General features: G+C 39.1%; 1 protein-coding gene across 2 annotated transcripts in view; it reads right to left on the minus strand.

The window, feature by feature from the left end:
• Positions 1-11,584: 11,584 nt before the first annotated feature.
• pitx1 (paired-like homeodomain 1) overlaps positions 11,585-21,741 on the minus strand; it is a 17,334-nt gene continuing 7,177 nt past the window's right edge. The window contains exons 1-4 of one of the 2 annotated variants that reach the window (XM_067423372.1): positions 18,166-18,398; positions 15,698-15,804; positions 14,962-15,164; positions 11,585-13,140 (exon numbers count right to left, since the gene is read on the minus strand). In XM_067423372.1, the coding sequence (XP_067279473.1) occupies positions 12,592-13,140; positions 14,962-15,164; positions 15,698-15,800 (855 nt within the window). In that variant the 5' untranslated portion in view covers positions 15,801-15,804; positions 18,166-18,398 and the 3' untranslated portion in view covers positions 11,585-12,591. Of the gene's footprint in view, positions 13,141-14,961; positions 15,165-15,697; positions 15,805-18,165; positions 18,399-21,741 lie in introns of those variants that run through there. The other variant, XM_067423373.1, reaches the window with a different exon arrangement.

The raw sequence follows: 21,741 nt of genomic DNA on the forward strand, positions 1-21,741 counted from the left end.
TTTAACGTGTGTTTTGTGTGCTGTGTGATGTATAAGGGATTTCAGGAATGAGCTCTGGCTCAAAACGTGACTTCAAATACAGCACAAACGCACAAAACGTATTTTATTTGGGGACTATTCTTTCTAAACATGGGGTGTCATTTCATTTTTATGCTGATGACACCCAAATTTATATGCCCTTAAAGAAAAACGACAAAAAAGGGTTTAGTTCTTTATCAGCAGGCTTGTGTGATATTAAGTCTTGGTTTTCTTTAAAGGTCTAAACGAGAGCGTTTTCTCCTGATGTGTTAGTGAGAGCTGACGGGGATCTGGAGATTTCGTCTCTAATGTAAAAATCTGGGTGTTATTACTGATTCTGCCCTTAAATTTGACAAGCAGATTAATGCTGTAATCAAATCTAGTTTTTCCAATTAAGATTATTAGCGAAGGCTAAGAGTTTTTAACATTTGCAGAGTTTGAGAGAGTGATACATTTGCTTATTTCATCGAGACTTGACTATTGCAATTCTCTTTATATTGGGATGAGCCAATCCAATATTAGTCGTCTCCAGATGGTCCAAAATGCGGCAGCTAGGCTGTTGACTGGAACACGGAAAGGTAATCATATTTCCCCAATATTACAAGCGTTGCACTGGCTGCCGGTTTGCTGTACAATTGATTTTAAGATTCTGCTTTTTGTTTTTAAAATCCTAAATGGATCAGCTCCAAAATATCTCTCTGATCTACTGAAACTAAACCCTGCTAGATCGTTACGGTCCTCTAATCAAAGGCTGCTGATGGTTCAGAGATCTAGACTTAAGACAAGAGGTGGCCGTGCTTTTTCTATTATTGGTCCAGAGTTGTGGAATAGTCTTCCTCTTTCTCCTCTTTCAGTAAGATTGGTATCCACAGAGTCTGAATTTAAATCTAAATTGAAAACCTACTTTTTCTCTCAGGCTTATAACTTTTATTTTTATTTTAAAGATTTCAAATGAGTGTTTTTGATGTAAACTCATTTTTTATTATTGCATTATTATATTTATGTATTTATCCTCTTGTTCAGCACAATGGCCAACTACTGTTGTATTTATTGTGCTGTATAAATAACATTTTGATTGATTGAAAACCCATAACTGCGTTGAGGAACACACTCACGCCTTTATTCCTCGATGTTCTTCTCCATCCAGTCAAACGCCGCACTTGTTAAAAACTCAAAATGAAGAAGCGTCACGACTGATTCCTCAAGCGTTCCCAATGATCACTTTACCCGAGGTGAGCGTGACCGACAGTCTCTCGTGTCTCCGGATATCACCATCCTTACACCGCACACACGCTCTTCTGACTCAACCATTGAGTCTCGTTTCCAGTCTAAATATCTAACAATTCTTAAATCAGGATGCATTTACTAGATCAGTAAAATGACACGAGATATTTGTTCTAGTTTTCTTAAAGATAAAATCTAAATGAAGTGAGTTTTTGCTTAAAACAGGCCAAATGATCTGCCAATGGGGTGAGGAGAATAATCTGATTTCTGATTGAAATCTTGTTTCTTGTTTCCGTCCCAAACAGAAATCAGATTATTTCTCTCACCCCATTGGCAGATCATTTGGCCTGTTTTAAGCAAAAACTCATTTTGATATTTTCCCCCAGAAAACAAGAAAAAACATCATGTCATATAACTTATGTACATTATCTTATCTAATGCATCTTGATTTAAGAATTTTTAGATATTTGGACTGAAAACGAGACACAATGACTAAATAAGAAGAGCATTTTTGCAGCGTAACTGAAGATGATCACTGTAAAAAAAATATTTAGAAAAAAAGTTCCCTGGTTGCCTTAATTTTGAGTTAATACAATGAACAATTTTTGAGATTAGACAACCTTTATTCAAATATTATTAAAAGATTTTGTAAGCATATTGGGTAATTGTGTGTTTTATTTGTGATGACGCAGTGATATATGCCAGATTGTGCTATTTTCATGATGTATCAAATTTTCTATGTGGTTCAGATACAAGAATATTTTGAGTTTCTATTTATTAAACCAATATCCTTCATTGTATCAACTCAATTTTTAATTAAAATAAACTAAAAAAAAGTTTTATATATTGACAAACAGACATACAAACCATAATAGTGCATTAACTGACAATCAAGTAATTACATAATTCCAGAAAAATAAAAGTGTGTGTGTGTGTGTGTGTGTGTGTGTGTGTGTGTGTGTGTGTGTGTGTGTGTGTGTGTGTGTGTGTGTGTGTGTGTGTGTGTGTATTCATAAGCAAAATGACCCATTTACTATATTATCACCACCATCCCTCCTCGTCACCATCACACCGCCATCATTGTATTAGTCAGTGTCGTTTTCTTTTCCTCCCTACACTCAAAAAAATGAAACGTTGGATTTACTTAATTTTTTTATGTCAACAGCTTCCACATAATTGGGTCATGTTGAATTTAATTAACATTGTTTATTTCGGTAAACGTAATTTTTTACATAAAGTTAATTCAATGCCATTTAGCGAAATCAGGTTAACATTCTTAATTTTGTCCAAAACTATTACGTTTAATTACTCTGAAATGAATATATATATATATATATATATATATATATATATATATATATATATATATATATATATATATTTAAAAAAAACTAGTAATCCAGTTTAATTGATTATTTTTATTAAGATTTCACTTTTTTTAAATTTTAATTTTTTTTAACAACATTTACAAAATCTTTTACATTACAAGATTGCATTGGCGATGGTTTCGTTACATCCGTGGCCTGCCCAAACTCATTGTTTTTTATTATTGAAACAGCTTTAATAGTTATTATCAGATCCTCACACCGAGCACACGCTCTACACTTCACCACAATGATCACGTCCAAAAACACACACATAACACACTTTTAAATACCAACATAACAGGACATTAAACATTAAAACGTCTCTCCATGTTCTCATCTCGTTAGAAATGCATAAAATAGCTCTTCATTTAAACATTTACTCTCCAAACTCAGCCCGTTTGCAGAGCATGATGGGAAGTGGAGTCCTGTTTGATTGGGTTACTGGATTGAATCATGTTATCTCAAATAAAAACATCAAGTTATGTCAAAGAGTGACGCTTTTAAGTCAGTTTAACACGAATCAATCACATTTGAACCAGAAACCTGATCTAATGGCGTTAAATCGAGATGAACTGCTTAAATAAAGTGAACAGCATCATAAGTGTATTTTTTTGAGTGTGTGTACAAGATTCTGGGTAAAAAACAATACACAAATAAACTCAACATTTGAAGGCAACCAGGTTACTTACTTTTTTTAAGTTAAACCAACAAAAAACAACAGTGTGTTTTACAGTGTGACGTCTCGTGGTGTAAGCTCAGTCCGTGTGACGTTCTCTACACTGACCTCTGACCTCTGACGCAGTGGCGTAACCCCGCTCAGGAGTCCGCTTGTTCTGCAGTGGAGGCATTCTTTGGGAAGAATATCATTTCTTCTCCCCGCTGCTGAACGTTGTCTGAGATTAACCAGAGCAATCGAAGGTCTGTGAATGGTCAAAGCAGCTCTTCAGTTCTGCTTCACTCATGGGTATTACTGGGTTCAGTGCGGCCGTGCTGTCGCAGGGAGATGCAGACCGTTTCTCCAAGAAGCGTGATACGGTGGAGGAGTGTGTGGCTCCATTACAGACCATCAGCTCAGTGTGTGGACAAACTACTCTCACTCCAGCCCTAAAACAGGTTTGAGATTGAAGGATGTGTTATCAGAGGGACCACAGTGAAGCGTGTTCTGCTAGCTCACTGCTGGCTCATGGGAAATCAGCCGAATGCAGTGGCAGTGAGCGTCCTCCACTCTTCCCATCTCAGGATCAGATCTTCCTCCACTCTTCCCATCTCAGGATCAGATCTTCCTCCACTCTTCCCATCTCAGGATCAGATCTTCCTCCACTCTTCCCATCTCAGGATCAGATCTTCCTCCACTCTTCCCATCTCAGGATCAGATCTTCCTCCACTCTTCCCATCTCAGGATCAGATCTTCCTCCACTCTTCCCATCTCAGGATCAGATCTTCCTCCACTCTTCCCATCTCAGGATCAGATCTTCCTCCACTCTTCCCATCTCAGGATCAGATCTTCCTCCACTCTTCCCATCTCAGGATCAGATCTTCCTCCACTCTTCCCATCTCAGGATCAGATCTTCCTCCACTCTTCCCATCTCAGGATCAGATCTTCCTCCACTCTTCCCATCTCAGGATCAGATCTTCCTCCACTCTTCCCATCTCAGGATCAGATCTTCCTCCACTCTTCCCATCTCAGGATCAGATCTTCCTCCACTCTTCCCATCTCAGGATCAGATCTTCCTCCACTCTTCCCATCTCAGGATCAGATCTTCCTCCACTCTTCCCATCTCAGGATCAGATCTTCCTCCACTCTTCCCATCTCAGGATCAGATCTTCCTCCACTCTTCCCATCTCAGGATCAGATCTTCCTCCACTCTTCCCATCTCAGGATCAGATCTTCCTCCACTCTTCCCATCTCAGGATCAGATCTTCCTCCACTCTTCCCATCTCAGGATCAGATCTTCCTCCACTCTTCCCATCTCAGGATCAGATCTTCCTCCACTCTTCCCATCTCAGGATCAGATCTTCCTTCACTCTTCCCATCTCAGGATCAGATCTTCCTTCACTCTTCCCATCTCAGGATCAGATCTTCCTCCACTCTTCCCATCTCAGGATCAGATCTTCCTCCACTCTTCTCATCTCAGGATCAGATCTTCCTCCACTCTTCCCATCTCAGGATCAGATCTTCCTCCACTCTTCCCATCTCAGGATCAGATCTTCCTCCACTCTTCCCATCTCAGGATCAGATCTTCCTCCACTCTTCCCATCTCAGGATCAGATCTTCCTCCACTCTTCCCATCTCAGGATCAGATCTTCCTCCAGTCTTCCCATCTCAGGATCAGATCTTCCTTCACTCTTCCCATCTCAGGATCAGATCTTCCTTCACTCTTCCCATCTCAGGATCAGATCTTCCTCCACTCTTCCCATCTCAGGATCAGATCTTCCTTCACTCTTCCCATCTCAGGATCAGATCTTCCTCCACTCTTCCCATCTCAGGATCAGATCTTCCTCCACTCTTCCCATCTCAGGATCAGATCTTCATCCACTCTTCGCATCTCAGGATCATTTCTTCCTCCACTCTTCCCATCTCAGGATCAGATCTTCCTCCACTCTTCCCATCTCAGGATCAGATCTTCCTCCACTCTTCCCATCTCAGGATCAGATCTTCCTCCACTCTTCCCATCTCAGGATCAGATCTTCCTCCACTCTTCCCATCTCAGGATCAGATCTTCCTCCACTCTTCCCATCTCAGGATCAGATCTTCCTCCACTCTTCCCATCTCAGGATCAGATCTTCCTCCACTCTCTCCAGATGTTCACAAGCCATCAGATCGGATCACATTTGGAAAAAGTGTTCAAAGGACACGACGGATTCTGATATCAGATTACAAAAGCCAATCCTGGTCTTGATCTGGATCAAATCATCAGTTTCTGATGAAACATTATATTTCTGATGAAGTCCGAGAGCTCTCTGACCCCTCTATAGACAGCAGTGTGATGAACACTTACCTCATGTCAGAAGCCGGCTCCCCATTGGCCGACGCTGGTCACATGATCACGTGTGACGCTGGCCAATGGGGAGCCGGCGTTCTGCTTTAGGACCCGGAAGCTCTGCACTGTGTTCACAACATCAACAGTGCAGAGAGAGATGATGAATAACGTGTGTGTGTGTGTGTGTGTGTGTGTGTGTGTGTGTGTGTGCGTGCGCATGTGCGCGCGTGTGTGTGTGTGTGTGTGTGTGTGTGTGTGTGTGCGCATTAAAGTATTCTCATCTCTCCATCACATTAAGGCTGAACTACAGGAGTCACGTGGGCTATTTTAATGATGACGGTAGTTTCTAACATTTGCATCCCTTATATTTGTGTGTTTTTGTTGTGGGTCATATGAGGGGCTACGGAAACCCTACAGGGACATTATGTTTTAATGCTTTTGTGAAACTTTGGGTTTCCTTTACAACTTTTGATTTCTCTGCGAATTAACACACAGTTTCTTGGAGGAAATTGCAAAACTTTTGTGAGAATTCAAAAGCATTCAAATATATAATCTTTCTCCGTCTCATATTTTGTCCGTCACCTGACCCTTTAGAGCCTGGCTAGCGGTCTGATTGTTAAAGGAAGTTGAAGGGAATATGGTTTATGTAGCCTTATATATGCACCTATAGTGACGCGTCTGCCCGTTGTGCTTTACGAGTAGCCGACACTGACATCTGCTCCCATTTAGAGCCTAATCTGGATTTGGTCGTATGAAAAAGCGTATCTGGATCGAGGTGGTCCAATCTAATTGTGCTTTGAAAAACCAGCACAAAGGTAAGATGGATAACCTGATCCGGGTTAGCTAACCGTGATTTTTAACCCTGGATCATTCTGGTGCAGGGGACAGCTCCTGAAGATCTGAGCTCCTGCTGGGGGACAGATGCTATAGCACAGCCGTTATTACCTGCCTGGGTCCGGCCCGCTTCTGAAGCCCACGTCTGCTCTCCTGGCCTACATCGCTACATTCAAGGTGCATTTAGGGCCACGTTTATATTTTTGACTCAAAAAAGAAGAAGAAGAAGAAGAAGAAGAAGAAGTGTCTGTCAATTTAAAAAATCAATTAAAGTTTCTGCTGGGTTAAAATAACTCAAGTTGAGTTGAAAATAGACAAAGCCAGCGATTGGGCTGTTTAAGCCCGGTGATTGGGTCGTTTGAGTCCAGCGATTGGGCTGTTTAAGCCCGGTGATTGGGTCGTTTGAGTCCAGCGATTGGGCTGTTTAAGCCCGGTGATTGGGTCGTTTGAGTCCAGCGATTGGGTTGTTTTAGCCCAGCGATTGGGTCGTTTGAGTCCAGCGAATGGGTAATTTTAGCTCAGCAATTGGGTCGTTTTAGCCCAGCGATTGGGTTGTTTTAGCCCAGCGATTGGGTTGTTTTAGCCCAGCGATTGGGTTGTTTTAGCCCAGCAATTGGGTTGTTTTAGCCCAGCGATTGGGTCGTTTTAGCCCAGCGATTGGGTTGTTTTAGCCCAGCGATTGGGTCGTTTGAGTCTAGCGAATGGGTAATTTTAGCCCAGCGATTGGGTCGTTTTAGCCCAGCGATTGGGTTGTTTTAGCCCAGCGATTGGGTCGTTTGAGTCTAGCGAATGGGTAATTTTAGCCCAGCGATTGGGTTGTTTTAGCCCAGCGATTGGGTCGTTTGAGTCTAGCGAATGGGTAATTTTAGCCCAGCGATTGGGTTGTTTTAGCCCAGCGATTGGGTCGTTTGAGTCTAGCGAATGGGTAATTTTAGCCCAGCGATTGGGTTGTTTTAGCCCAGCGATTGGGTCGTTTTGGGTCGTTTTAGCCCAGCAATTGGGTCATTTTAGCCCAGCGATTGGGTCATTTTAGCCCAGTGATTGGGTTGTTTTAGCCCAGCGATTGGGTCGTTTTAGCCCAGCGATTGGGTTGTTTTAGCTCAGTGATTGGGTCGTTTTAGCCCAGCGATTGGGTCGTTTTAGCTCAGCGATTGGGTCGTTTTAGCCCAGCGATTGGGTTGTTTTAGCCCAGTGATTGGGTTGTTTTAGCTCAGCGATTGGGTCATTATAACCCAGCGATTGGGTCATTTTAACCCAGCGATTGGGTCGTTTTAGCCCAGTGATTGGGTTGTTTTAGCCCAGTGATTTGGGTCGTTTTAGCCCAGCGATTGGGTTGCTTTAGCCCTGTGATTGGGTCATTTAAGCCCAGTGAATAGGTTGTTTTAGCCCAGCGATTGGGTCATTTTAGCCCAGCGGTTGGGTTAAATGTTAGCCCAACGTGCTAGGCAGTTTAATTAAACCCAGCTATTGTTTAAAAATTACTATATGTCAGGCAACAATAATAATCATATGGTGAACATTTATTTATATCCAATTTAATGTGTTTATTGTTTAATCGATATTAATACAACTTATTAATAATGTTAATATGAAACATTAATAAATGTTGATTTTCAACATACTTTGGGTTCATTTTAAGCAAGCAATAGAGTCATTTTTAAATAATAGTTGAGTTAAATAAAACTACCCATCAGGTTGGGCAAACATTTAACCCAACTGGGCTAAAACAGCTGGATTTGTCCGTTTTTAACTCAACAATTTATTTTTATTATTTTATTTTTTAAGAGTGAAACAATTCTCCAAAAAATGCATAAATTGTGGTCAATTATGGACAAAGCCCCAAATATATACACAGCTCTGGGAGAAATTAAGAGACCACTTAACATTGAGAAATCCGTGTTTAAGTGATCTCTTAATTTTTCAAGAGTGTGTCTGTAAATAGGCTATAATGAAAAAAGCCAATTGAAGAAAATTATTAATTAAAGAAAATGTATTTATTGCAAATAGAAAATATTCAATAAATTACACCACAATTAAGTTCATTACAACCGTTTATATTCGCGCAAACCTTCTGTTTTTCGATGAGCTTCAACCGGCAATCGGAAACTGAACCGTGTGTGTGTGTGTGTGTGTGTGTGTCAGGCACATATCCTCCTTTCTGAGCAGAGCAAATCGCATCCAATCCGAATCGAGTTCTTCACTGTGGGTTTGGGTTTATTTATCGTTCAAATAGCTATACCTGATTTACTTTCATTATTTATTATTTTCATCGATTGCTGTAAACCTCTTGAATTAGGGCTGTGGGTTTTTAATCGTATAGTTCACAATTGTCCAGTCATATAGTCGTGTGCATATGCTACATGTATGCTGATTGTTTCGTATATGATAAAGCGAGTGGTGTGTGTTTATTTGAGGTGATCAGTTTTCCATAATGAGGGTTATGTCTGGACAGGCCTGACCCCTCTCTGTTCTCCTTCCACACTAAAGCTCAGCTTTTGGAAATGCCTGTAGTGTAGTTTAGCATTGGGAAAGCAGTTAATGCTGAACTGTGTCAGTGGCCGCAGCTTTAGCTCCATGATGAATATATTGAGACGCTTTTCTCTGGCATTAGTGAAGCCCAGTCAGAGGAACTCTTCTCAGAACGGCTCCGGTTAATCATTCCCTCAAGACATGATAATAGCCCGTTTGTGAGTCTATAAAAAGCCTTCATGGCGAGACTGGTTTGCTGCAGGGTTAGTTAGATGTGAAAGTATTTCCAATTGTGTGTCTTTATGTTGTGTAAATTATTTTGCATCGCTTACATTTGCTCTTTAGGTTTATATTGTATTTTTACTAACAATGTCAGATCTTACTGCTCAACTGTTTTCATTTATTTGTGCTATTTTAGGCTAAATGTCTTTAGCAAAATATGATCGTTTGTTTGTTTCTTACATATTAATATGCTGTTATCCGAAAGGATGATTCTGAGTAAATCATTTTTTAATAATTGTTTTGTTGTGTGAGTTTCATGATTTAATATCCCGTATTGCTGTTTTAAAGGGTGTTTTTACTACATCTTTCAATCAGTGTTATGTTTTTCTCTCTTATCTTTTCCATCTTCCTCTTCCAAACCTTTGTGTTTGTTGTGACAGAATTATTACATAATATCTCCCATTACAAAGTACAGTCGCGATTGTACTTTATAACACACTCTTTTGATTTGTACACCGATGGATTATGATTAAACACAGAGCCGTCGCATATGTTAACTGCAGTATATTTCAAGCTAAATATTGTCTTTCGTTGTCATAACTCAGGTTGTATTGCTACAGCTAAAGTACACGAACTGAAAGGTGAAGTAAACGAATAGAAAGGTTTCTATTTTCCAAACTGTTATAATTTATTAATGTAGGCTAAATATATTTTGTGTAAAGTATAGGACATGGGCCAAAAAAGGCACATTTTTTATTAGCCTATATTGCTACAGTGTTTTTTGTTTTGTTTGTTAAGGTAAGGAGCTGTTTCCGATCCCAGTTTAGTCCGGTTAATTCAGTGATTAAAAACATTTAAGATTACCCAATGATATATATTTTGTAAAATAATATTTTTGCCCTAATATGCCAGGTTAAATTTTAAAAACGGATGTCCCACGCCATAGGCTACAATATATTTGAGAGAACACATTTTCATTAATATATATTTTTATTTATTTATTTAATGTGTTATTAAATCTCCAAAAGCATTTTGAATATTTTTGTGAATGCAATAAATGAGCGTAATGCCACTAATATACTAACCATGCGTTATTATTACCGCACTGCAGTGAATGTTAAGGCCATTGGTGATTATTAAAGGTTTAAACCTCATCAGCTTCAATGAAACGAGAGAGGCTACAGAAGGTGCCAAAGGACTGCTGAAGAGACAGATGAAGATGGGTTTGGAATGATTCATTAAAGCTGCTGAAGTGCCAGGCATTGTCTTCTTATCAGAGCAGTCCGTGACTTCAGTGATTGATTAATAATCTGATTAGCGAAAGAATCTTCTAGCTAAATTTTACACATTGTAGTAATAATCGCTGAAGTTTTTCTGCTTAAAATAGCCTAGGTCTACTTAAAAAAAGCTTTAGCCTACTATGGCAGTATAAAATGAAATTTACGGGAATATTTCCTTTGTTCGACGCGCGTTTTTCCGATGGCGATTTTTCTTCGCTGGACCGCATTACTGCAGAATTCGCAACGCGATTTAAATCTAAAACACTCTAAAAATGCTGGGTTGAAAACAACCCAAGTTGGGTTAAAAATGGACAAACCCAGAAATCGGGTTGTTTGAATGGGTCCATTCACTGGGTTCAAACAACCCAATTTCTGGGTTTGTCCATTTTTAACCCAACTTGGGTTGTTTTTAACCCAGCGTTTTTAGAGTAAATCCTTCTCGATCTAATCAAACGTAGCCTACACGACACATGATCGAGGAAAGAAAACAGTCATGTGATTTGCTAGAATTTGCTTTCAATGCTACCGCATATAAATAAATAAAGCTTCTGCCGAAGCGTTCGCGGATTATTATTTGAGTTATAATAAGCAAACGCGCGCCTGTTTCAGGGAAGACTAAAGCTCGCGAGGTTTTGTAGCCTTCTAGCTGTGTTCACTTTCTTTCCGACAGCTAGGGTTTTGTTTGAATTGGGGAATGTGTTTAACGCGTCCTTGAAAGGCATGTCAACATTGCGCAGTGAACTCATTCTGTTAGAGGAAGTGACCATTAACACTGGTCGACCTTTGGGGAAATTAAAGGCGTTATTATCAGTGGAAAAGGATCAGAAGTATTAGGGAAAACATCAGTTACGACAGACATTCTCCTTCTATCATCTAAACGCACCTAAACACACACATAGCCCGATAAAAGCAGTCACTTAACGCGACAAACCGTGATAAGGAATTGATTTTCACGTTTGCCTTTCTCTCTTTCATCCTAAAGAGATCTGGATATTAAATGACTGCTTTGGAAATACTCTAGTAGACTATAATCAAGCAATAAAAACAAGGCCAATGGAAGATCTATCAAATATGGCCCTGTCAAGCTTAATAAGGTGAACTTGCACGAAACAGAAACCAGCTCGCAAAACACGGGAAATAGTTTTGTGAATGTAAATAAATGATCAGTCGAGAGGCAGGGCTATTTAGATCGGCTAATTGATTGAATTATATTGTTTAGAGAAACAATAAGTTAACGAAGGCCACATTTTTCAGTCGCCTTGTTTCGTTTAATCAGCCCGCATTGATCGACCCTTTCGGGCAAATTATTTTAGAAAATCTTTCTTTTGAGGTTTATTCAAACATTACCATAAACATAAGCACAATTTTCAATCAACATGGGTACAACATAAAGTTATAGCTTTGTTATTTTGTCTACACATTCATATATTTTTTATACAAACATTTCGGAGAAAGCATGCGGTAAATCTATCGACACATTAAACGACTACGACAGAATTCAGCCTGTCGACGAGAGGCCACACTGGCATTTTTTTGTTGGTTTAACTTAAAAAAGTCAGTAACCTGGTTGCCTTAAAATCGTGAGTTTATTGAAATTAAACATTTGAGATGATACAATGAAGGAAATTGGTTTAATAAATAGAAACTCAAAATATTATTGTAACTGAACCACATAAAAAAAAAAGATAAATCATAAAATAGCACAATTTGGCATGTTTCACAAATAAAACACACACTTAGCCTACCCGATCTTTTAATAATATTTCAATAAAGGTTTTCGATGCAAAAAATTAATTATATAAACGCAAAATTTAAATTTCAATGAACTCAAAATTAAGGCAACCAGGTAACCTTATTTTTTAAATATTTTTTTTTGTACAGTGCACGAGGACAACAGAACAATTAATACAATTCATTAAGAGCTTGACTCACAGACACAACTACAGGGCCTAGTTTTGAGTTCGTTGTTCCCACTCGGAGCACACCATCATTTGTTCCACGTTTATATATATATACACATATGTACAATGTAAGAGTTTAACTTGTCTTCAAAACGTTGAAATCCAAATAATGGATTTAAATTGTTGTGCAAGTTTAGGTAAACAGACAATCCACGTATTCCATTGCAAAATGCCGAACGCGTCTAATCCAGCATGGCGGTCATTTCTCCAGGTATCCGTTCATCAGTTTAATCGGTCAGCTATTGTACTGGCATGCGTTAAGACTAGAGCCGGGGCTCTGCAAACCGCTATATCCAAAAGATGGATGCTGCTTGGATTTCAGTCTTAACGTGGCGAGGCTGGAGTTGCACGTGTCCCGGTACACGCTGTACGGAGAGCCGGGAGGTCCATACGGGCATGCGGAGGAGCTCATGGCCGGGCTGATGGCGGAGCTCCCGATGCCGTTCAGATTGCCGATGTTATTCAGGCCGGAGGTCGGCATGCCAGGCACGGCAGAGTGTCCCATCCCGGACGCCATACTCATGGAGGAGATGGAGGTTGGGGCTGAGAACATGGACTGGGACGTGAGGGGACTCATGGAGTTAAAGAAGGTGAAGTTCTTAGTGGACAGCGGGGTCGGGGTCAGTCCTTTATTGGTCCAGTTGTTGTATGTGTACGCCGGATACACGTCGTCGTAGGGCTGCATTAATCCGCTAAACTGCGGCAGGTAGCTGTTCTTACACAAGTCCATTTGCTGGTTGCGCTCCCGCTTCCTCCATTTCGCCCTTCGATTCTTGAACCAAACCTGCGAGAAAGGACGCGTTATTCCCTCAAGCGCAACACATGCACAAAACACTTCATGCTAGGGGTGAGAAAGTGGCTAAATCCACCCGATCACATGTGAATGCGTATATAGGCTAAATATGTGCAATATCGTGGAAACATATGCGACACGCTCTTGGGTACACACAGAGAAAAAGGTGTCAAAATTGTACCTTTAGGGGTACAGCAGCTTGTCGCTGGGGCAGTACTCTTAAAAGGACAACTTTGTACCTATTTTACTCTTAAAAGGTGCACTTTTGGGTACAAATGCGTAAAAATTGAACAAAGTTGTCCTTTTAATGGTAGGCTACTGCCCCAGAGACAAGCTGTTGTACCCCTAAAGGTACAATTTTTGGCACCTTTTTTTCTGTGTGTAGGATGAGGGTGGTGGGGTGGTTGGTTCGTGTGTATAATACGCCATAAAGTGTTTATAATATGTACGCAAAAAACCGCGTAACAAATGCACGCCAAAATGAGTTTTGTCGTAGGCTATATATTCCACGAGATGTCATATGCATATATTAGCCTACTTAATGGATCATTTTAAATATAGTCTAAGCATTAACAACAAGGTTTGAAAACAAATGGTAGCCTAAAAAAGTAAAAAAAAAAAAAATGTTATAGGCTATGCACGCCGATAAATTAAACCAACAGTAATAATGTGAGGTTTATTTTTCTCCATCATGCCCTGATGGAGTTTGGGTTCCTTTGGTCGCCTTTGGCTGGGCTTGCTCAGTTGGGGACACTAACATTATGATATAACTTATTCAACTATATATATATATATTAGACAGATATATAGTAGTGTATATATATATATATATATATATATATATATATATATATATATATATATATATATATATATATATATATATATATATATATATATAATTAGGTCTTATATAGTTCTATAAAAATACTGATCTGCCAACATTGTCGCTCTATGATAAATTAAAATAAGCTGATAACATCACTGTTTACTCCAGAAAATTGATTGATTGAGTCAGAATCTGGAATACTGTCTATTAATGTCTATGAATCTTTTAATCCTCTATAATGTAATGGACGGTCCTTTTTTCGCATGTGGACATATTTTCAGGATAGTCAACAATTAATTTAAAAATATTAGGCTACTTTTAGAACTGAAATGTTGACAATGATTTATTTAGCTTTAAATGCCTATGCGATTTTTTCGTTTAATTTGAATAATATTTTAGATTTTCTTCAATCTTGGCTTGGTCATCCTGTAAACTAAATGTTGTGTTTGTCATGCTCTGAGTGTGTATATTTGAGAGTTTTCAGTAATGGTGTATTGTCACCTAATGTTGTACAAATGTTTTGTTGGTTTAACTTAAAAAAGTAAGTAACCTGGTTGCCTTAAAATTGAGAGTTTATTGAAATTAAAAATTTGAGCTGATACAATGAAGGAAATTGGTTTAATAAATAGAAACTCAAAATATTATTGCATCCAAACCACATAAAACATTTGATAAATCATGAAAATAGCACAATTTGGCATGTTTCACTTATAAATAAAACACACAATTACCCAATACGCCTTGTGTTTGTGATGCTCTGAGTGTACCTATACACTCTAAAAAAAAAAAAATGCTGGGTTGTTTTAACCCAATGTTGGGTCAAATATGGACTAACTCAGCAATTGGGTTGTTTTAACCCTACGGTTAGGTTAAATATTTGCTTAAGACAACCAATCGCTGGGCTAAAACAACCCATTTGACCACCAGCATTGGGTTGTTTTTTACCCAGCGTGTTTTCAGTGTGTGTGTGTGTGTGTCCGTACCCGGACGCGCGCCTCGGTGAGGTTAGTCCACACCGCGATCTCCTCTCTGGTGCTCATGTCCGGGTAGCGGTTCCTCTGGAAGGTGGCCTCCAGCTCCTGCAGCTGCTGGCTGGTGAAGTGAGTCCTCTGCCGGCGCTGCTTCTTCTTCTTGGACTCATCCGCGTTCCCGTCGTCGCTTCTCTGCTCCACAGACCTCTCCTTTTCTGGGGAGAATAATTGCGAGATCTGGTGCTCAGTCGCCGGAGATTAGGACACAAAGGGAATCACGCACGGTGCTCATCAATCCTCAAATATGCAAACATGCCTTATTAAAATGAGTCTGCCAAGCGGCGCATATTTGCACACAGTACAGCTAACTTAGCCAGGATAGAGGTTAGGCCTCTGCTGGGGAAATGTTTTAAAATCAGGCCTAGGTCAGTGTTGTTTAAAACGCCTACCTTCGGGTTTACAGTTTATGCAACAGTGTCATAAACGCATTTAATTGTAAAATTTACAACTTTTTATATTATATAGAAACCGTGATATTTTTTTTTAATGACGCAATCTGTTAATAATGCAAAGTGCATTTCCGTTTATTCTTTAAGTTAGCAAGAGTGCACCAAGCACTGCGCGGCTCCTGCCAAATTAAACAGCCGAACAACCATTATTAACCAAACTGTTCCGTGTGTTGTATATGTCTATCCCGTGTGATGTTCGTGTGTGTGTGTGTGTGTGTGTGTGTGTGAATGCGGATTACCTGCGGTGTCGTTATCTGAAGACTCGCTGCTCGTGTTCTCCAGCGGCTCTCTGGCGCTGCTGCTCCTCGGCAGATGGAAAGATGAGGCCATGTCCACATTCATTCACCTTTAAAACAATCATGCGTGTCAGAAAGACGGGTTTCTAATCGATAAGCACGTGGACGGCCAGCGATCCCGTGCAATATTGTCCTCCAGACTCCTGCAGATGGCTATATTCCTGAAGAGTGGATGAGTGGAGTGAGGAATGGAAGAGTGTCTCAGCAGGACCCACCCATCCTCTCTTCCCCGAGTCCTCTCAGTCCCACCCACAAACGAAAAGCATTTTTTATACAAGTTTTCCCTTCTAAACTTCTCGGCCGAGCTTCTGGCTGTATTGTGTCGGAAACGGTGTGTGTGTGTGTGTGTGTGTGTGTGAACAGTAAGAGGATGCATGTTACCCGAGCAAACCTTAGCCTAGATATATATACGCGTGTTCAGACATTTCAAACTCACATTATCCATAAAAATCACCAGTTCTGCCGCGCTTTACGCGACCAAATAAAGTTTCATTTATAGGGCATGAGGCCAATTATTGACGCGCGTTGCAATAATAGCTATGCATTTTTTTAAATTTATTTTTTGATAAAAAGAGGCCTATTTGTTCGTCTTTTTGCTGAATTCTGGTCGACCGGTTAACCAAACGCGTTCAGAAGATAAATTCTTTGGGGTTCATGAACACGTTATTATATTGAGTTAGGTTATTATATTAATGCATTCGTATTAGTAGGCTATTGATTATGCAAAAATATAAATGAATTAGTAAGCCTTCCACTGTCGCCCTATACGCAACACAACCTACAATTGGCAATAATATGACATATAATATGGGCTTATTGTGACAGGTCCATTGTCGGTCAGAGAACATCTCTCTGTCAGGTGTGATTGTCCTGTTGAAGTCACTGGCGCCGGAGAATATAATGCATGATCCATAACGTGTGAAAAACACCAAAAACGCCTTTTCTAAATGTTCACGGCACAACTTTATCAAATTAATACATCAGAAAAACCCACAAATTATACACTGCAGAAAATTCATGTTCTTATTTTAAAAAAATAGCAATGCATCTGACCAATTATTCGGGAATAATAATCATTATTATTCATCACAATAAAAGTCAGGCGCATTTGATATAATAACAGCCGCGATTCGACAGCAGTTTCTTCTTCTTTTGTTCTAAAAGAAATCCCATAAGCGCTATTTATTTGCCCATCTGTTTGCCACTCGTTGTATTTTGGTGGAGTATTCTCGGGCTGTAATGAATTATCTTACAAGCGTTTCCTTTACGCGCTTTTAAACAACCTTTCCCATACACACACCACACACACACCTAACACAGTTCAGCTCTGGTGTGTATATGCGGGAGGTTGTTTAAAAGCACGTGAAGGAAACGCTTGTAAGATAAAATATCTCTGAAGGCAATTATAAAGACATCTGCAAATATATCACGACGATGCGCGAGAATTATTGAAATAACAGAACATACATGCAATATTGTTGACACGGAGAGTATATTTGCATTATTTTGATTGCAGTTATATTCAAGCAAATAAATGCCACTAAATAAATAGCTTTATGTTTAACCCAATCATAGTTATTAAATCCGAAAGCGTTTAATAAGTGTAGACTGGCATAAAACTGTCCCTCAGAGAGGATGAAGAGGTGTGTGTTCACTTTAACATGTCTCATTTATTAGATCCTGAAGAAAAACAAAGATGACTGAAGATCAGCGCAAAGCCGAAGCAGACAAAACAATCATTTTAATGTTTCATATTATTATTATTATTATTAGACTATTATTGTTATTATTATTATTATACTATTATTATTATTATTATTATTATTATTATTATACTATTATTATTATTATTATTATTATTATTATTATTATTATTATTATGATGATGATGATGAATAAGAGTCGTGATAAATTGATGCATGTAGTGTGTTTAAGGGCAATGTGAATGTACTAACGCCTGAATGAAGCGCGTTTATTTAAAGCGTGCGCGCTCACGCCAGATGGTAGTGTAAGCTCATTTGAGAACTGTATTTTAATTTTAAAGCACTCACTCAAACACACACATTCTCCAAACTTTAGCACACCGCGACAGTGCCCCAAATGAAGCTCTCAAGCTAAAGCACATCGCTGTTTGGTGAATGATGATGAAATATGCAGGCCTGAGAACGGCGGACAGCGCGCGCGCTCGGACTCCAGCTATACCACAGTCATCATCATTCACATTCATTTATTAATCTTTATATTAATTGCTTTGCAAAACCACAGCAGCATTGTAAAGCGAAACATTTAGATGTATCGCGGGTTATAACAACCTATTATAGAAAGCGAACACAACACTAACTATAACACAGGCTAAATAATCGATCAATAATATTACAGAATGCATAATTCCCACAGAAGTATTGACTCACGTGTCCGGTCTCCGAGAGGCTGGTTGGTTCCTTTCCTCGCGTGTTAAATCGTCTCCATGCGTGTATAATAGGCTATAGTCCCTCGGATGCGCGGTTGTTGTTGAACGCAGCGTTGAAGTTTATGCGCGAGAAGACGCGACGCCGCCGCCACTATCCGGTAGACGGGGCGCGTGACGTCACACCCCGGCGGTCGGTCGGCGTGACGTCACGCGCCGCTGCTGTCCGGCTGCACGTGAGAAGACGCTTCAGATGCGCGAGCTCTATATTAGGCCTGCTATAGTTTACATTTCGCACTGCATGTTTATTTACTCCATTAATAGCCGTTTTAAAGTATTTTAATTTATTATTTTATTTGTTATTTTATTATGTATTTTAAGTAGTTGTATGCTTTACATTGACTGAATGGAAAATTTAGGCTATTTATTAATAAGTTAGGAGTTTAAGACAATTCATTTTTCGCATGCAGTTAATGTTAGTTAAGTATTATTTGGGTTCACTATTAACTGTTTTTGCCTAAACTGAATAAATGAGTACAGGGTACAAAACAACCGCTTAAAACAAATGATTCAAATGAAGTAAATAAATAAATAATAGGCTAAATAAATCGAATAATATTGAATATTAATATGATGAATAGGCCTATAGTGTTCTTTTTTTAAATGTTGTATAGCACACTATAGCTATTTCATTCGTCTGTGATTTCTTGCACATCATTGTCATATCTCTTTTTTTTTCTTTTTTTTGCGAGACTATAAACAGACTATTTAAATGCGCAGATAAATTAATCACAAAAACTTTTAGCCACACTATTGCACTATTAGATGCACTATTTTTAGCCAGCTTTAATGATTGAAACAGCAGACCCGAACCCGAACACTGATCTCATTCCCCAAATCACAGACTGTTCGATGACTTTAGCCGTATATATGCCCGTTGGACGTCCACTATTAAACGACATCTTCATTAACGTGTTTTTCAATCAATAAATGAATTAACCCTGAGCGTCGTCCGACGGGAACCTTTCCTGACCGTTTCATCAAGTTCTGTTGACTTCAGTCTTATAACGCGGTTCTGGCTGTTTAATGTTTATTATTATTATTTTTTGTATCTCAGACAGGGCCGGCGTTTGCTATAGGCGAGCTAGGCGGTTGCCTAGGGCGACAATTGTGTTAGGGGCGCGAGCGCGCTCTAGTGCCGCCCATTACTACCCATTAAGCATAGAATCGGAACAAGCGAAATACAACATAATGTTCATTAAACATGATCATCATAGGGCGCCCCCTCAGCCACACGTTTTATTACTTATCAACCTGATTATTAGATTGAATTGACGGTGATTATTGATTATTAGTTCAGGCGTTAGGTCAGGCAAGTGCTCATCTTGCGCGTTCATCAAAAATGAGGCGTCTAACCCCCGCGAATGCACAGGGACGGAAAAAGAGAAAAAAAGAAAGGAAGAAAATTGAAAGAAAGCCCAGTATAGAGGTTAGTCTTCTTATCTCAGCCAATAAGTTGTCAAACAAAATAAAATTACTTAGTATCAATCTTATCAACTAATATTTATTTTATAAATATTATTAATATTGTCACTAAGCTATCACTTGCTAGTTTTCTACATAATTACTATACGTATTGCAAACATAACTTCACTGATAATCTACAATAACCTACATGGATGTCATGTAAATATCAAAAGTCCAGTTCGTTATGAATATGGATAACGTATGCATGTTATTTATGAAAAGTACAAACGCTCTCTACGTGGCGTCGGAAGGAAATAAATACGGCCTCTCGTTTTTTTTTTTTTTTTTTACTGGAGCAGCCTAATGAAAGATGCCATATTATTTACATTAAACACAAATATGCTGTGTTCACCTATTTCTTAACAGTGGCTGTGGTGTAGTGGTTAGACGCACGATATGAAGATTTGATGCAGATCGATCAGTGGTTCGATCCTGCCTTTTGCCACACTCGCTCTATTCCCTTTTCCCATCACATATCAAATTGGAAAGGCATAAATTTTTAATAAAAAGTGAGAAAATGTTTGAAAAGTGGAAATAAAGCGTCGAACGTGTTTAATAATAAGAGCTTCTCGGTTAGGGGTAGGCCTAGGAAAACAGACATGTGCTGAATTAGAGACGATAAAAGTGAGTGGAGTGGGGTGGGGAGGGGTGGGGGGCGCAAAACTCCATCTCGCCTAGGGCAACCAAAGAGCTAGAGCCGGCCCTGATCTCAGATGAGTTGTGACCCCAACACACCTGCTATTATACACATGCGATATAAATGCTCTGAGTAATGGCGTGTTTTAACTGATTTAATCGCTATGATTAAGAGTAGGCTCGTTTGGAATTGTTCCTCATTTAGAAGTTTAGGCTACCGTAGTTCTGCACTGACAGAGGTCACGTGTCGTTGGTAAAATGGCACCTCTTCTTTAACATTGGTTCCCAGCGTCATCTATCGCTCCTGAAAGCGTGTTATTTTGATTCTCCGGGTTAAGTGTGTTTATTTGCGGAGATTATGAGCTCTCCACACTGAGTTTAGCCGAGCTCTTGTTCTTCACACACACTCTTCTGTATACCTGCTTTGGAGTCAATGGATGAGATCAAAACACGTCCATCGCTTCTCTTTTGGTCGTTATATTTGTAATATCGTTATGTTTTTACCCGCTTTTTATGCTACCTGTTGGCCAGGTCGCCATTGTAAATGAGAACTTCTGTTTCAGTTCTCAATAATCTGGTTAAATAAATGAATAGACACATCTCGCGATTATTCTCTGGGGTATTTTCTGATTTTTTTATTATTTGGTGTGCATTTAAAACAACTGCAGTTGAGAAATAATGTAAAGTAGGTTTAGGCTACACTCTTAAAAAATGCTGGGTTAAAAACAACCCAAGTTGGGTTCAAAATGGACAAACCCAGTGATTGGATTGTTTTAGCCCAGCGGTTGGGTTAAATATTTGTGTGTGTTGGGCAGTTCAATTTAACCCAACTATTGTTTAAAAACGACTATAGGCTATGTCTGGCTTAAAACGAACCCACAATGGGTCGGAAATGAAAAAATCCGACTTAACAATGCAACGATAACCATAACAATCAAAAGGTGAACATTTATTAATAAGCAATTTAATAAATGTTTATTGTTTAATCATTATTCGTTAAACTTTTGAATTTATTAAACATATTAATAAATGCTAATTTCCAACATAGGGCCTACTTCGGGTTCATTTTAAGCAATAAACAATAGCTGAGTTAAATAAAACTACCCAGCTGGGCAACCCATTCACTGGGTTAAAGCAACCCAATTGCTGGGTTTGTCAATTTTCAACCCAATTTTGGTTGTTTTTAACCCAGCATGTTTTTAGAGTGTAGCCTATGCTATAATGTAAGGAATAATAATTAACGACGAATTATTAAAAATGCGCATTATGAAGCGCAGTGGTCGAGAATTATTTTATAATAATGCAGTAAATTATTCTGCAAAGACGAGCGAGAGAGAGAGAGAGAGAGAGAGAGAGAGAGAGAGAGAGAGAGAGAGCATGTGTGTAGGAAAACACCCTTTATTTAATCATCGATACA

Source organism: Pseudorasbora parva, chromosome 18 (genome assembly GCF_024679245.1).
Source record: "Pseudorasbora parva isolate DD20220531a chromosome 18, ASM2467924v1, whole genome shotgun sequence".
Taxonomy (NCBI): Eukaryota; Metazoa; Chordata; class Actinopteri; order Cypriniformes; family Gobionidae; genus Pseudorasbora; species Pseudorasbora parva.